The sequence below is a fragment of the Cryptotermes secundus genome, unplaced genomic scaffold, assembly GCF_002891405.2.
Source record: "Cryptotermes secundus unplaced genomic scaffold, Csec_1.0 scaffold2147, whole genome shotgun sequence".
Lineage (NCBI taxonomy): Eukaryota > Metazoa > Arthropoda > Insecta > Blattodea > Kalotermitidae > Cryptotermes > Cryptotermes secundus.
Window position 1 is genome coordinate 21,470 of NW_019731613.1, and position 15,139 is coordinate 36,608.

Below are 15,139 nucleotides of genomic sequence, written 5' to 3' on the forward strand. Positions count from 1 at the left end.
TGGTGGAATGAAGATTGGCAGGGGAAACCGAAGTACTCGGAGAAAACCTGCCCCAGCGCCACTTTGTCCACCACAAATCCCACTTGACCACACCCGGGATCGAACCCGGGCCACTGCAGTGGGAAGTCAGTGACTAACTGCGTGAGCTATGGCATGGCCGTGGTTCTAGTGTTACTCCAACCTCAGAATTCTGCTTTGTCTCCATGTTGAATCATTAGTAACAGATAATTAAGAAGTAATAAGATTACATGGCTCTAGTGACATGATGTTTTTACAAGGTTTCTGGATAATCCATTGGTTTGTTGAAAGATTATTAATGAACACATAAGCTATTTTTTCCTTATAAAATTGGAATATATGATTGATTGTGAATTTGCCAGTCAAATTCAGATCTGATACTCGTTTCTTGCATTACTTGTCTCATGCTTGTCTGGTCCATTAGAAAGCTAACACATTCTACAGGACTCATGGGTTTAAGTAGTGCCTGGAATATCTGTCAAGGACTTATGAATTAAACAAAAACACATGTTTATATTTTGTGTGGATTTAGGAAAAATAGGCATATAGGCATTTGAAAATTGTGATAGAGTTGTTTGTTTCACAGAGAAATTCTTGAATATTTAAGTAAAACCTGAAAAATTACTCAGGATGGTCATTTCCTCTTGAGCCACAAAATAGTTTTTTAATGTTTTTTCTAAAGATTTACAATCTTCCACTTCTTCTTGCAAGTATATGAAGGACAAGTATATAGGATCTGTTGACATTTGCATATATTCCATGTGTTGCAGTTGTTTATTTTATGTTCCAGTTAAAATGTGGTCATGTGTTTCACTATCATTGTTGCCGCTGTGTTCTAATGAAAAGGTGGGCTGGCCCAAGGATAACGTTTGCATTTTCTCAGTGCCCAATTTGTAAGGTAATGTTGACTGCTCTTTTATGTTTGCTTTGTTAACATGGACATTTATTCATTGAGTAAAAGTTGTTTGATATGTACACACTATGCTGAATAATTATGTCTCTCTTTGATATGTACACAGTATGCTGAATAATTATGTTTCTGTGTCCAGTGTAACATTGAACACCCAGTTCTGTCAGAGCTCCTAGTGCCAGTGAAGGAACTTTATGAAGATGTGCGGCGGAAGGCCTTGATGAGACTTGAATATGAAGGGCTGCACAAAGTGGAAGCAATTACAAGCCCTGGTGCAAGATTTCATAATGATCCAGCCAGTTATGCAATGGACAGATATGCTTATTATGTGTGTTACAAGTGCAACAAGGTAAGAGCCTGAGCCATTCCTTTGGGCTGCCTAAGGATTTCTCTCATTTTGTGAAATATGTTTGAAAAAGTTTTGAGGTGACTGTTTCAGCTTAAGAGAGAGGAAGGAACAGGAAGATTGAGAAAATTACACAGAGTTGAGCTTTGTAATTTGTACTGTTCACCATTTATGATTGGGGTGATCATGTCAAGAACTATGGATGGGCAGGACATGTATCACATATGAGAGAAATGAGAAATGCGTACACAATTTTGGTTTGGAAATTTGAGAAGTTATAATATTAAATGAATGTTGAAGAAATAGAGTATGAAGATGATATTGCATTCTACAGAAGTATTTGCATGAACTCATCCTAGTATGCATGTAGTTTTCAATACTACTCATATATACATGAAAGAAAACAGGGTAGGATGAAAGTGGATGAAGACTGGACAGTACCCACTTGAGTGGTATCAGATTTTACTCAGAGACCAGCTATTCTGACTGAAGGTGCTTAGTTTTTCTCAGTCCCTTCAGTGAAATGCTGGGATATACCCCTACCACTTTTACATCTTTTCCAATTCATTATTCACACATCAGACCATTCAGTGCTATGTAGATGACAAAGCACATAACAAAATAGCGCAGGAATCAGGTCATCAAATATAGGTGATTAAACAGTGCAGGAAGAAAGTATGACACACAAAATTGGAAATTACTATCAGAAATGGGGGGACACGTGCAGTGGATGTCAGGAGATTTCTCTCTGGAGCAGCAGTGGAATGTAGACCCTTAGGACAAGGAGCCTTGAATTGAATTGAATTGAATTTATTTACATTCTATAAATCCTAAGCAGGTTAGTACCTTTGGATACAGAACAAGTCAAAAGGTTACATACATAAGTACAGGCAATTTTAGCTTAAAAATTAATATAACTTAATTTTACATCATTCTCTATTTACATTGAAGTATTCATCTAAAGAGTAGAAGGAATGAGCATGTAGATAATTCTTTAACTCTGATTTAAACTTTTTAGTATCATTGCCCAAGTTTTTAATGCTTTTTAATACTTTTTTAATACTTTGGGAAGGCCTAGGAAAAGATGGAAGGATCAGTAGCATTTGTCACTTCAAAGTGGGTATTATAGTACCCAAATCTTATGAGGAGGAGGGGCACCACCACCACCACCACAAGCACCACTGCTGGTGTCACTGACGACAATGTTGTCATCATCATCATCGTCATCATCATCTACAGGAGCAAAGACTTGTATAAGCACTGACAGAAGAATACAGTAGATGTGTTTCCTTTCTGTGGACTTTACAGAACAGGCTAGACTGGCATATAACTTGCATTGTTTTACAGTTGAAAACTGATTGTTAATTTGAGATATGGCAATTTCTTGGTCTGAATTTAAGAGATGCTGGTATGTTTTGCACTTATGAAAAATGAATATAGAGTGCAATGCAGGGAATAATGTCAGTAAGCAGGTTGGTCTACAGCCATGTCAAGTAAATGCTGATGTTCAGAACTAGGCAAAGAGTATAAGTAATTATTGTCATGCATATAGTGATACATACTGTCAGTCATCAAATATGGACTGTGGATGGAAACAGATTCGGGCTATTACATTCACTAAAGTTTATTAATTGTGTCATAAGTTGATAAAAAAAAGTAAAGTTTCTTGGTGCCAAGTATTATTTTCATTACTGTACGTGTGAACTCACTATCACTAGATGTCAGAGAAGTCGCAGAGATTTGTCATCTTGTGACATACGGTGAAGAGTGCAGGCACATACTTATCCATGTTCTTGCTACAAATACTTGGTGTATTTTATATGCTATGAATATTTAATTATGCATTAATGAAGAATCCACCTATTCATATCCAATCTTCTGTGTAGAATGTATTGAAGCGCAAGTCTATATAACTGTGATCATAGCAGCAGGTGTGATCCTTACTGCTGTTACATTCATGATTTTCGTAGTTTCTAATAAGCTATAGAAGTGAAGTAAGATAGTTTACTACAGTTTTATGAAAACCATATAGAGTATTACATGGAAACAGTTTAGCATGAAACTGGGCATCAGTGTATTGACATAAGGGTGCCTCTAAAATAAACCAAATTTTTAGGTATCCATGGTCATCAGCCATTGATTTTATATGCTGTTTATTTATCTGCAGATCTGATACAATGGGAAAAATTGATCTTTCGAAGTTTTGATGTATTAACATAGTAATTCATGTGTGCATTCTGTTGAGTTCTCGGGTGCAAGAAAATGCAATGTTTTAGGCTTATTATGGAGGGGAGGCACGCTGTGATGCAGAAGTAGGAGAGGAGTATGACCCCACAGAGCTGGTGTGTGGGGCATGCAGTGATGTTTCAAGAGCCCAGATGTGTCCTAAGCATGGCACAGACTTTTTGGAGTACAAGTGTCGCTACTGTTGCTCTGTTGCTGTGTTCTTCTGTTTTGGGACCACGCATTTCTGCAATGCTTGCCACGATGACTTCCAGCGTGTTACCAACATTCCACGACTTGAATTGCCATCATGTCCAGCAGGTTTGTATATTAGGGTTGGGAACCTGCACTAATTGCAATTAGGAATGAAATCTTATCAAAAAACATAATTGTTTGCCATGATGTTTATGTTTTGATTCTGAAGAGGAGAATGTAAATTGCGTTACCTGATAAAGTTACAAATGAAATATCAAGTAATGAACTGAATAAACAGGTTGCAGTCTAGCTCCTCACTTAACTCATTCTGGTGGGTGCTAGAACCTCAGAATATGCAATTACTAAAACCCAATCTTTTCAACCCTGTCAACTTCATGACTAACATCTTTTTTAACAATACTGTTCTATTTCTGAATTCTGAATGGTTACTTTCAGAGAAGTCCCAATGTCAGAAATTAGTATGTTTTCTTCCCTACCCACACTGCATATCCAATACATTGGAACATTGCTTGGGCTACTATCAAAATTGTTTACTTTGTTTGCAAATTTTACATGTATTTATGGAGGAGGAAGATACTGATTGAGATCCTGAGGATATGGCACAACTGGTAGTGCTTCTGACATGTATTTAAGAGGTGTCCATTCCAAATCTTCACTGGAACACAACCTATCCTGGTATTTTTCATGGTTTTACTCATCACCTCGAAGCTAATGCCAGGATCACAACTCAAATTAGAATATGGCCACTTCCTTCCACAGCCTTGCCAAGTCATTATTTACTAGTCATCCTACCATTTCATGATGTATAGTCTGGCCTGACAGCAGTGCCAAGAAAACCATAAAATAGATAAATAAAAGTGAAAGTTGCTGTTTTCAGATAAGACCTTTATACGTTTCTTGTGTTCTTTTCATATTTACTCATCATATTACAATATTCAGGTAACAATATACTGACATGCAACGGTGTTTGGTAAGCAACCAAAAGAATGAAGCAGTAAGGTAAGCAGGTTAAGATGGTCTCTTATGTAAAAGAGTTTGTAGTGCTATAAGGAAATATATTTATGTTCTTTATAAGTCCATGTCTATCAGTCTTGGATGACAGTTTTGCATTCCAGGCTTGATAGAATTGTGGCATAATCTAGGATGGTTGATAATATTGCCGGGTTTGGAAAATTTAACTGACAAGAACTCTAGTTCACAATCACCCTCATAGGCTTAGATTTTAGTTTTTGTTTTGTACTTTGTCACATTGTTTATTTTTAAATATAATTCAAATTAATCACAAAGAACCATCGCATGACCAAGTGAATAGTAGACACTTAAGCGTTTTCTGCTCCTTTCTCTCTATGTTTTTCTTTTTCCTCCTTCACCTTTGGAAGAAACAGATTAGTGGATAAATGCAGGAATAAGTATGTTGCAATATTTGGAGTGGGTTTTGCTTATATTGCAGGTCCAAAAGCTAAACAGCTGGAAGGAGAAGAGTGCCCACTGCATGTGAAGCATCCTCCAACTGGAGAGGAATTTGCACTAGGTTGTGGGGTATGCAGAAATGCTCATACATTCTAATGACATACCTGCTACCCATGATTTGAAAATTAAAGATACTGAAATGTTCCTTGAATTTATATTCTCATGGTTTAAAGAGATTTAGGACCAGATATTAATCAGTAGATTACTGCATAATTGTGTTGTTGTAGCATCGGTTAGTTACAATTTAGAAGTCTTATTATGCTGCATTGACATGTATGTGCATAATACTTCACTCATTTAGATTAATCATCTTCAAATTTGCCATTATCTATGAAAGTATATATACTAGTCAAAGTACTGGAGAAAATTCTTTTTAAAATGAGTGCAAGGTACTGATTTGCTTGACAGTTTACAACATAATATTATATTGCTTATGTGTGGGAGAAATTCAGTGGTTATATGAATGAAATATACTAGAAACTTTTCCTGTGAATGTTTATGATATAATTTATATGTAATTCCCTTTCATGTGTCCTGAAACTGATCCTACATTAAACATACCCTTACTTACAATCAGGTACTGGGATCCCATTTCTTATTTCAAAGAATGAGATTGAAAAGTCAAAGTAAATGTAACATACATACATGAAACAAAGGAGCCATACACAAAAGCAAACACACTGTTGCATATTTCTTCCCTAAAGCAGTGGCTAGTTCTTGAATTACATTTACTGTCTTTGAGAGCCTGAATGGTGAAGAAGGGACATGCTATGCTAAAGTGCTGTACTGTACTTACCTGTTATTCACTTTCTCTCTCTTTGTAACTGTCCTGAGAGACTTTCAGCATGACAAAAGAAATATAAGAAGAATATTTTGCGAAGAAGTAATATTTATGGAGTTATATGTAAGATTATTATTATCATAAACTTCAGAATCTTAAAATCATGAAAACATCACAGAAGTGCTCATTTACTAGACTATAGAAACACAATTCTCTTGCCAATCATAACAGTCGAGGTGCTGTTGCTGTGCCTCGTTAGCATTTTCACAGTGGCTGACAAGGCAACATAAAGAAATAATATTATACTACAGTATCTTGGTGTACTGTGTATTCTAACTTTATGTTCTTACTCATTGCCATCTTTGTGCAACTTCGTTGATATATTAATATTCACATTTCAGTGTCTTGTTACAAAACAATACATGTTTTGGCCTAACTGGCCATCACCTGATACAGAGAGTCTGTTAGCTAATGGAAGAGTCCCCTCTCTCTAAGCCTTCAATCAAGCAGTGGGTCCATTACAATATTTTGAAAGAACATATCACCTTCAACTTCAGGGATGAAGAGTAAATTGCCTGCTTCTTGTTGGTTTCTTGTTTGGCTTACTCTTAGACCCTGCAAATGGATGCAATATGTTACTCCAAAATGTTGGATGACTCTCATTGGACTGTGTGGCATATATCACAGAAGATATAACTCTTCATGTTCACTGCTGTGAGAATCTCAGATCCAATAAAGTTGTGCTATTCATTTTTCCAGCATTTCTCATCTGTTATGCACCAGATAAGCAATCAGTATCACTGAGAAGACACATTTAATGACTGGTAGAAAAATTTGGAACTTTCTTTTCACGTTTTGGACTAATTAAGCAGTCTTCTGCCGGTCCCGGTAGCCAAGCGGTCTAAGGCATGTACTGTCTTCACTCACTTGGAAACCAGGATCGTGGGTTCGAATCCCACTCAGGGCATGGATGTTTAGTTTGTGTGTGTGCGTTTTTCTGTGTTTGTATACAGGTAGAGGCCTTGCGACGAGCTGATCACCCGCCCAAGGAGTCGGGCCCACTGGGGCTGTAGTGCCAAGGGGGAAAAGCAGTCTTCTAATTAAGTCAATATTTCTCTCTGTTTATAGCTATGAATAAACTGTAGTATTGTTGTAGATGATACCTCGTAACAAATGCTGGGTACCAAAAGCATAGATATTAATTTCTTACCTTCAGTCCATGTGGTGTATGAAAGCATTGTTTCTGGTTAGAATGTTGTGACATGTCTAACCGTTGCTGGGCAACAGGAGGTGGAATGAGTTACCACAAAGACAGACCCTTGATAAACGGTCAGTTGCCAAGTTACGCAACAGTAAGGAAAGCGGCGTTTGTCCGAGCTGAGCTGAAGCATGCTCGTTGCTATGCAGCATTGCCCAGCAATACCTTTGTAAACACAGTGTCACGCAACAGGGGAGCCCGTGCAGCGACTCTTGCTAGGCAATCAGTAAACACAATGTCACGCAACAGTGAAAGCTATCGCGTAACTGTTTTGTGTGTTGTCCGTGCGGAAGCTACATAACAGGAGCATTTGTCAGTGAGAGGGAGTAACCAGTCAGTTTCAGTCTAGCAGTCACCGAGTCGGGTTGTATCAAGTGCATGGCAGTAACTGTGAAAATGCAGATGGCAGTAGTTGTGTAATTGTGAACTGTATAAGTGTAAGAGCGAGTGTGGAATAAATTTGCTACATTCAATACGGTGTAAAGTTATTTGTCGCATGACATACACCCAACACTCGACAATATTTAACGTGTGAAGATTCTGAGACAATAAAGAGCTGCAAAATGGTAGAAATTGAGAAAGGTTTGAATAGGAAGCCTTACACATGTACAGTAATATACTTTTATTCCTTGCAAATATATTATACTTAACAATTAAATAAAATAACCATAATTTAGAACCCATTTAATGTGGTATCAGACCAATAAATATGATAAATTTTTAAATTGGAAGTGTTAAAATAATACAAAAAAGAAATATCTTTACTAGGTCAAATTACCCACATTTGGACAGAATTTGACAAGGTAACAATTTTAACATTATTGTGTCTCATAATAATGTGTATGCCTTCAGTCTACTTCAAGTTTTCTGAAACTTCCTTGGAGGTTGTTGATCATGAGTGATGAATTTTCATTTTGTTGGTTGTTTCTGCGGGTGATGATGGACTTGGTGCTTAATAATTTCATGTTATCTAGATGAAGGATGCGTTCTCTCTTAGCAGATATCTCCTTCTTCCAGAGATCTGGAAACAAATTTGTGTAAGAAAAGCATTTTAATATTGAAAGGTTGAAATAAGTTTAAAGATTCCCTTAAACATTTTAAATATGGTTGTAATCCACATACACAGGGTGGACCCAACAGAAAACAATGCCACCAACAATCCCTCTAGTGTTGTTATGGGCAGTTTCCTAGCAATATCTCTGATATAGTTGACGTGTTTACGGGCTATTACCAAACAATACGTGATCCTTCTCGTAATCGCTGCATAACAGTACTACATGTTACGTTATATAATCTCAATACTGACAGCATCATTAAATAAACAATTCAAAACTTAAGGATAAAAATGATATGTTACTTGCAGATTCCAATAGCAGGAGGTGACAAAATTACTTTAGTGAACTACTGAATATTTATGTAGCTGATTAATATCTTCTTCTGTATTAGGCCATGAGCCTGTTTTCTCCAGAGTTTGAACTTTCCATCTTTTGTGCAGTCTTCCAGGACTTCTTTTTTAGAAGAGGTGTCTCATGCTAATCATACAATCTGATCAAGTGACAGATAGTTGCTCCATTCCGTCCTTTGTGTATTTACCCATTCTTCTAGTTCTCGGATACCACATTGATGCCTGATGACTTGGCTTCTCATATAGTCAATGCTCAATTTCCCTATTATCTTTATGAATATATTAATTTTAGTAGTTTCCAATACTTTTTTTCTTTTCTGTCATGTCTGCTCTTGTTTTTGTAACATAGGTTAGAATAGGCCTGATAACATGTATGTATTTTTACTTTTGGTTCTTCATGTAAGTGCATATTTTTCCATATACATGAGCTCACTCAAATCCTTACAGGCTCTCATCATTATTTGTAATTAATGCTGCATCGTCTGCATAGCAGATTTTATATACATTGTGCCAAGCCCCGTGTCAAAGTCACTAACATATGATGGCATATATCAGTTCTGTACATCATAAAGTTGTCCACAGAGCTGGTTGGTTAATTAGTTGGATAGTCAGTTCATCTGATGACAATATTTAATGTTTTATATGTGGAATGAAAATTCATAGAGTCAAAATGTTAACTAGAAGTAAGTTTATGATGAAACTGTAAATGCTGCCCAATATCACTTAAAGTAAAAAAGTAAAGGTATCCCTGTAATAGGCTGTGGAGGCCCACAGGGTTGTGAGATGTTGAGGTTCCCACATTTTCTAGACAATCAGCTCATAGATGGCGGTAAGGTTGTCAACCTTGCACGCTGGCCGCCCTTTACCCCCAAGAATATTCCTGGTACTCATTTCTGTTAGAGGCTGAGTCGACCCCAGGGCCATAGTGTGGCTGGAAGGATTTAGTCAACTGAAAAAATTCAATGACCGCATCGGGATTCGATCCCGTGACCTTCCGGCTTGTAGCATAGTGCCCCAACCAACTACACTACCATGTGCGCCGCCCCCAATATCTCTTAATGTTCATAAATTTAATCCAGCTTGAGCGCTGTATTACTACTGTAACACCCATTAAGAATTCAGTGGGAAGTCTGATCATCTGTTATATTACCTTCATATCATTAACTTCCCTTGCTTTCCCCCAGATTCCTTTACAGTCTTACATGTTACCAGTGATGTAACAAGGCCAACATTTAACTTGATCTCTCATTACCTACTACATAACTTTTATTTTTTTCCTTGGCACAACAGGCCAAGTGGGCCTAGGCCTACCTCCATGAACTTCTCCGACTACATGACTTACATTCATGTAATATGTACACACTTGACAGTTCATTGGTATGGTAACCTGAAAATGAATATTGACAGTAATAAATCTCATACATACAAAATTTTCTTGTATATGTAGAAGGGTTCAATTTGTACAGCGAATGCCTTACCAAGGAAGCTCTGGATGGGCTCGGAGACTTCAAATTAGGAGGGCAAATTATTCAAACTGTGAAATATGCATATGACCTTGTGTTAATGGCTAAGGAAGAAACTGTGCTACAGGGCATGATTGATAGACTAATTGAAATTGGAAGGTGCTATGGCATGGAAATGAATGTGGAAAAAACAAAAGTAATGAAAATTTCAAGACAGTCAACCCCAGTAACAATAAAGATAGACAAAAACAACTGGAGAATGTGAAATGTTTTAAATATTTGGATAGCTTGTTAACAGATGATGGAAGGTGTACTAGTGAAATTAAATCCAGGATTGCCATGGCGAAAGCTGCATTTAGCAAGAAGAAGAATCTTTTTACCAGCAAATTGGACTTAAATTTGAGGAAGAAACTAGTGAAATGCTNGAGCAGAGGAATATCCTACATGAAATAAGAAAACGGAAGGCTAATTGGATTGATCATATCTTACGCAGTAACTGCCTTCTAAAAGCAGTTATTGAAGGAAAGATAGAGGGGTGGATAGAAGTGACAAGAAGATGAAGAAGATGTAAGAAGATGCTGGATGAGCTTGGGGACAGAAGAGGATACTGTCATTTGAAGGAGAAAGCTCTAGATCTCAATAAGTGGAGGAATTGTTTTGGAAGAGACTGTGGACCTGTCGTCTGACAGATTACTGATGATGATAATGATAATGATGATGATGATGCTGCTGCTGATGATGATGATGATGATGTAGAAGGGTACTGTGAAATGTACTGCAAGATCTTTTTGAGAGGAACTACTACAGATGGGCTTAGAGATGGTCACAGGAATATAAATTGAAATTAAGACAATTTGAATTGGTTTAGGATAGGATCTAGGAGGAGGCTGCTGTTGTGACAGTGACCTTGAGGTTTCATAACACGAAGGGTTAATTACTTATGTACCTTAGGTAATAAATTACACTGGTATCAGAGAATCACTTGCCTATCATCTCAACCATTGGCATACTCCCACCAAGCTCTTTTGGAAGGACTTTTGGATCCACCCTCTTCCATAAACTCTCCATACATTCATGAATCTGAAAATTAAATACCAAACTATTATTATATTGCATAAAATAATTTAAACTGTTTAAACAGTAATAGGTAGTACAAAGTTAAATATCTTCAATGTATTTTTGTAGACATTTTTAAGGTGACATATTTAAAACCAAGAGTAGAATATTGATTTTCAATTTAGGGCATACTGTACACATTTTCCATACCACTTATCTTCATGCTAATTTATTGCATACAGGATAAATATTTACCATACAAATAGTACTCTCAATAATGTAGCAGGTTTTGTTCTTGACAGAGTTATTCAACAGCAATGATATTATGCTTCATCAAGGAGATAATTAGGATTCTTGTAGATCATTGAAGTACATAATATCAAATGATGTGTCAAAAATGTTAAGGGCCTTATTGAGGTCCACATTTTATGATCATATCAATCTTATGCATAGAGCTCATTCTGAGATCTTTCATGAAGGTTAATATCTGTAATCAAATACTAAAAACCAGAATAAAATTCACGTGTTAACTTTTAGTGTAGAACCCAAATACAAAATTAAGTTGAGATTTCAAGTAGTTTGGTAAATGAAACGTGCAGATGGATATGACCTCATTTTGTGTTCTCGTTGTGGAGTTTGTGAAATAAACGTGAAAAGACATACTGAGGTATCCCTAAATCAATTAAAGTTGTTTTATACCATGAATGATTTTAATTCTTGAAAACAGATTTAAATTTAAATTCACCAATATTTGCATTAATTTGCTAGTTCAAGTGAATATGAAATAAAAATCATCAAAATTACACTAACCATTCATTTCATCAGCATTTGATTAATGTCTTTTAACATTAATGGAGCTGATAAAATCATACTTGTTCTTCAGCGTACATAAAATTAAAATGTGCCAAGTCATGTTTATGTTTCCAGCTTCGCCCACCATCCACCCCACCCTTCTTTGCACCAGCAGTCACCATCCTTGTACTGTGTTACTTGCTGCACACTGTACGCATTGAGGTAGTCATATTTGTGGGTCTTATAAAAAAAATCTTGTCCTCTATCATGACTTTGCAGTGTTCACCATTATCATAAAAAAAAAGTAAAGCCACCCCTGTAACAGACCGTGAAGGCCCACAGGGTTGTGAGATGTTGAGGGTCCCACATTATCTAGACAATCGGCTCAAAGATAGTGGTAAGGTTGTCAGCCTTACGTGCTGGCCGCGCTTTACTCCCCAGGAAAATTATCTAATTCATTTCTGTTGGAGGCTTAGTTGACCCCAGGGCCACAGTGTGGCTGGAAGGATTAAGTCAACTGAAAAAAATCCAATGACCTCATTGGGACTTGAACCAGCGACCTTCTGGCTTGTAGCATAGTGCCACAACCAACTATGCTATCGCATGCCCCCCTCACCATTATCATAATAAATAAATATGTTTACATATGCATAAGGCTGACAACCTCACCACCATCTGCAAGCTGACTGTCTAGAAAATGTGGGAGTCTCAACGTCTCATGACCCTATGGGTCTCGATGGCCTCTTACAAGGATTGCTTTACCTTTTTTGTTTTTCCATTAATGATAAGAATACTGTCTGATTTTGTCTGCTAACTAACATTATTTCAAAATTTTGAAGTAAATACCCCAAAATTACAACAATACTGATGTGTAAGTATATGACAGCTGTCTTCTTTTAAGGAAATTATTTCAGCTTTCATCTGATGACTTCATGTCTTGAAGAAAGCCAGTGGCACTCAAATGGGTGGATATCCCTCAGCAGTACTCATTGTGATAATTGGAAGTTCATTTTCAAACATTTAATTTTTGCTTATTGAATGACTTTCTAGTAGTGCCATCCTTTCATAAAATGAGGAGTTAAGCATATATTTTAAATTATTTTTAATAATTGTTCTTTGCTGCTAATTATTTTCTAGAAGCAAAACATTAACTTCATGAAGTATACTGACAAACTTGCAGTAAGTAGGAAACAGAATTTGATTCACTGCTTCTCATATACATACCTTGATTCTGCTCCGAATCTTCTCACTCATAAGGGAACTAATTAAGTCATAAAAGTACCGTACAGCTGAAGGCACATTGACCAGATGAACTTCCTTGTGTCGCAGAGGCAAAGATTGCTGGAACAGGTTTGTTGTTGAGGTTACAGATAGTAATTAATTTATAACCTTGTACCAGGAGAAAATCCCAAACAACAGTGAATATTTCTCCAAAAAATATATACTTAAATAAATGAAATCATTTTCCTGATTTCATAAGTATGTCAGCATTATAAAATTTATTTTTAATAGAGAATATTGCCAAATAAAACTAATATATAAACATTTGGAGAACAGCAGCCAGACAAATGTGTGCTGTTACTCAAAGAGTAATATTTTAATGAATAAGACAAGTGACTTTCAGAACTACTTGACTGCAAGTTTTCAGTCTGATATTTTTAATCAATGATTTTGATGGTAAGTTGAAGTTCATATTATCTGGGAAGTGCAGATACATAGAAAGCTGAGGATCATAATGAAATTAGGAGATGATTAAATTAAAGAAAGTGTCATTATTCATAAATTAAGGAACTTCGACCTTTTCCTTCCATTTTACCTTAATATTAAATTACAGTAAATTTCTGGTATCCAAGCACCTGGAATTCTCATCCACCAGGCAAACATTTTAAAGAAAATTACTGCCCATATGAAGTTATTCAAAAACAAATTTTCAATGTGCATATGTTTTCCCACCATCCTCTTTCATGCAGCTGCTATTCTAGTAGAGACTAGTTGAATTTGTAATTGTATTACAGCATATGCATCTGAAGTTTTTTTATGTATCATTAGCCTAGGAAGACACTCATGCAAGAATTAATTTGACTTTGCTCGGATTTTCTGTAAAATGTTTTTCACATGCATCTAGCAGATTCATGTAACTTGTGAACCCCAGTCCCCATACATTCCAGATAACAGGTAAAGATGTGTGCCTTAGCATAATGTTCCAAAAGGTTATTGTTGCAGTGATGTCTGGGAATTGCCATTGCAGTTGAGTTGACTGTACCTTCATAAACCAGTCAAGCCTTAGGGAAAGAGTTCTCAAGTACTTTATGAACTGGAGATGGCTGGGCCCCAGAGCAAATCTGGATATGGGTGGTGAAGAGAAAGTCTCATCTTTCCCAAGAATCAAACTCACCCATTCAACTCATATCCATGTCCTTTAGTGCCTACATTATTGCAGCTCATAAGGTTAATATACGAGGGCTGGAACTTTAATAGCGGCAACACTGCTGTAGAGACGCCATGCAACGGAACCAAATAATGTTGCTTATACTACACATTAGTTACATACTTACCTTACCTCAGAACAAATGGACTCTCCCTTCCCACTTCACGCGAATGCGCAGTGACGAGAAGAACAGAGCCTCGTGTTAGCTGGCGGTCTAATGTAGTGTTGTCACGATGTTTTCGAAACATGAATAACGGATTTGGATAAAGATTGAATGTGTCAGAAGCTGTACAGCATGACAGTGTCATCAAGGTCTTCAAGAGGCTTGCGGGGAATCTGCATTGCCTTACAGAACAGTGGCAAGGTGGGTAAAAGCTTTCAACGAGGGACGCCAAAATGTGGCAGACATGCGTCGGCCAGGTCGTCCTAGTGTCAGTGAAGAAGTGTATGCTCATTCCGCGTTACTTGGAGAGTGATCGACGCCATACAATTCGTGGGCTGGCCCGAGAGACAGGATTAGCGCATATGACTGTGCTTCAGATTCTGAAGGAACACCTGGGCATGAGAAAAACTGCATCACGATGAGTTCCGCATGATTTGACGGAAATGCAGAAATGGCTACGATACGACGACGCTCATAACCACTTGGAGCGCTATGAGTGTGAAGGAGAGGCTTTCTTACGCCGTATCATTAAGCTGGATGAGACATGGGCCAAATTGTATGAGCCACAAATGAAACGCCAATCGAACGAATGGCATCATTACGGGTCACC

The 15,139-nt window shown here is 37.1% G+C and overlaps 2 protein-coding genes across 5 annotated transcripts in view; one reads left to right on the plus strand and one right to left on the minus strand.

Moving 5' to 3' along the window:
- LOC111867325 (E3 ubiquitin-protein ligase MYCBP2) overlaps positions 1-5,676 on the plus strand; it is a gene marked incomplete at its 5' end in the record, with an annotated part of 25,916 nt that extends 20,240 nt beyond the window's left edge. The window contains 2 exon segments of the mRNA XM_023857076.2: positions 3,551-3,818; positions 5,164-5,676. Of these exon segments, the coding sequence (XP_023712844.2) occupies positions 3,551-3,818; positions 5,164-5,279 (384 nt within the window).
- Positions 5,677-7,829: 2,153 nt separating this feature from the next.
- Positions 7,830-15,139, minus strand: part of LOC111867328 (clavesin-1) — a 44,448-nt gene continuing 37,138 nt past the window's right edge. For all 4 annotated transcript variants that reach the window (XM_023857082.2, XM_023857081.2, XM_033752639.1 and 1 more), the window contains exons 6-8: positions 13,163-13,279; positions 11,077-11,170; positions 7,830-8,243 (exon numbers count right to left, since the gene is read on the minus strand). In XM_023857082.2, the coding sequence (XP_023712850.1) occupies positions 8,071-8,243; positions 11,077-11,170; positions 13,163-13,279 (384 nt within the window). In that variant the 3' untranslated portion in view covers positions 7,830-8,070. The remainder of the gene's footprint in view (positions 8,244-11,076; positions 11,171-13,162; positions 13,280-15,139) is intronic.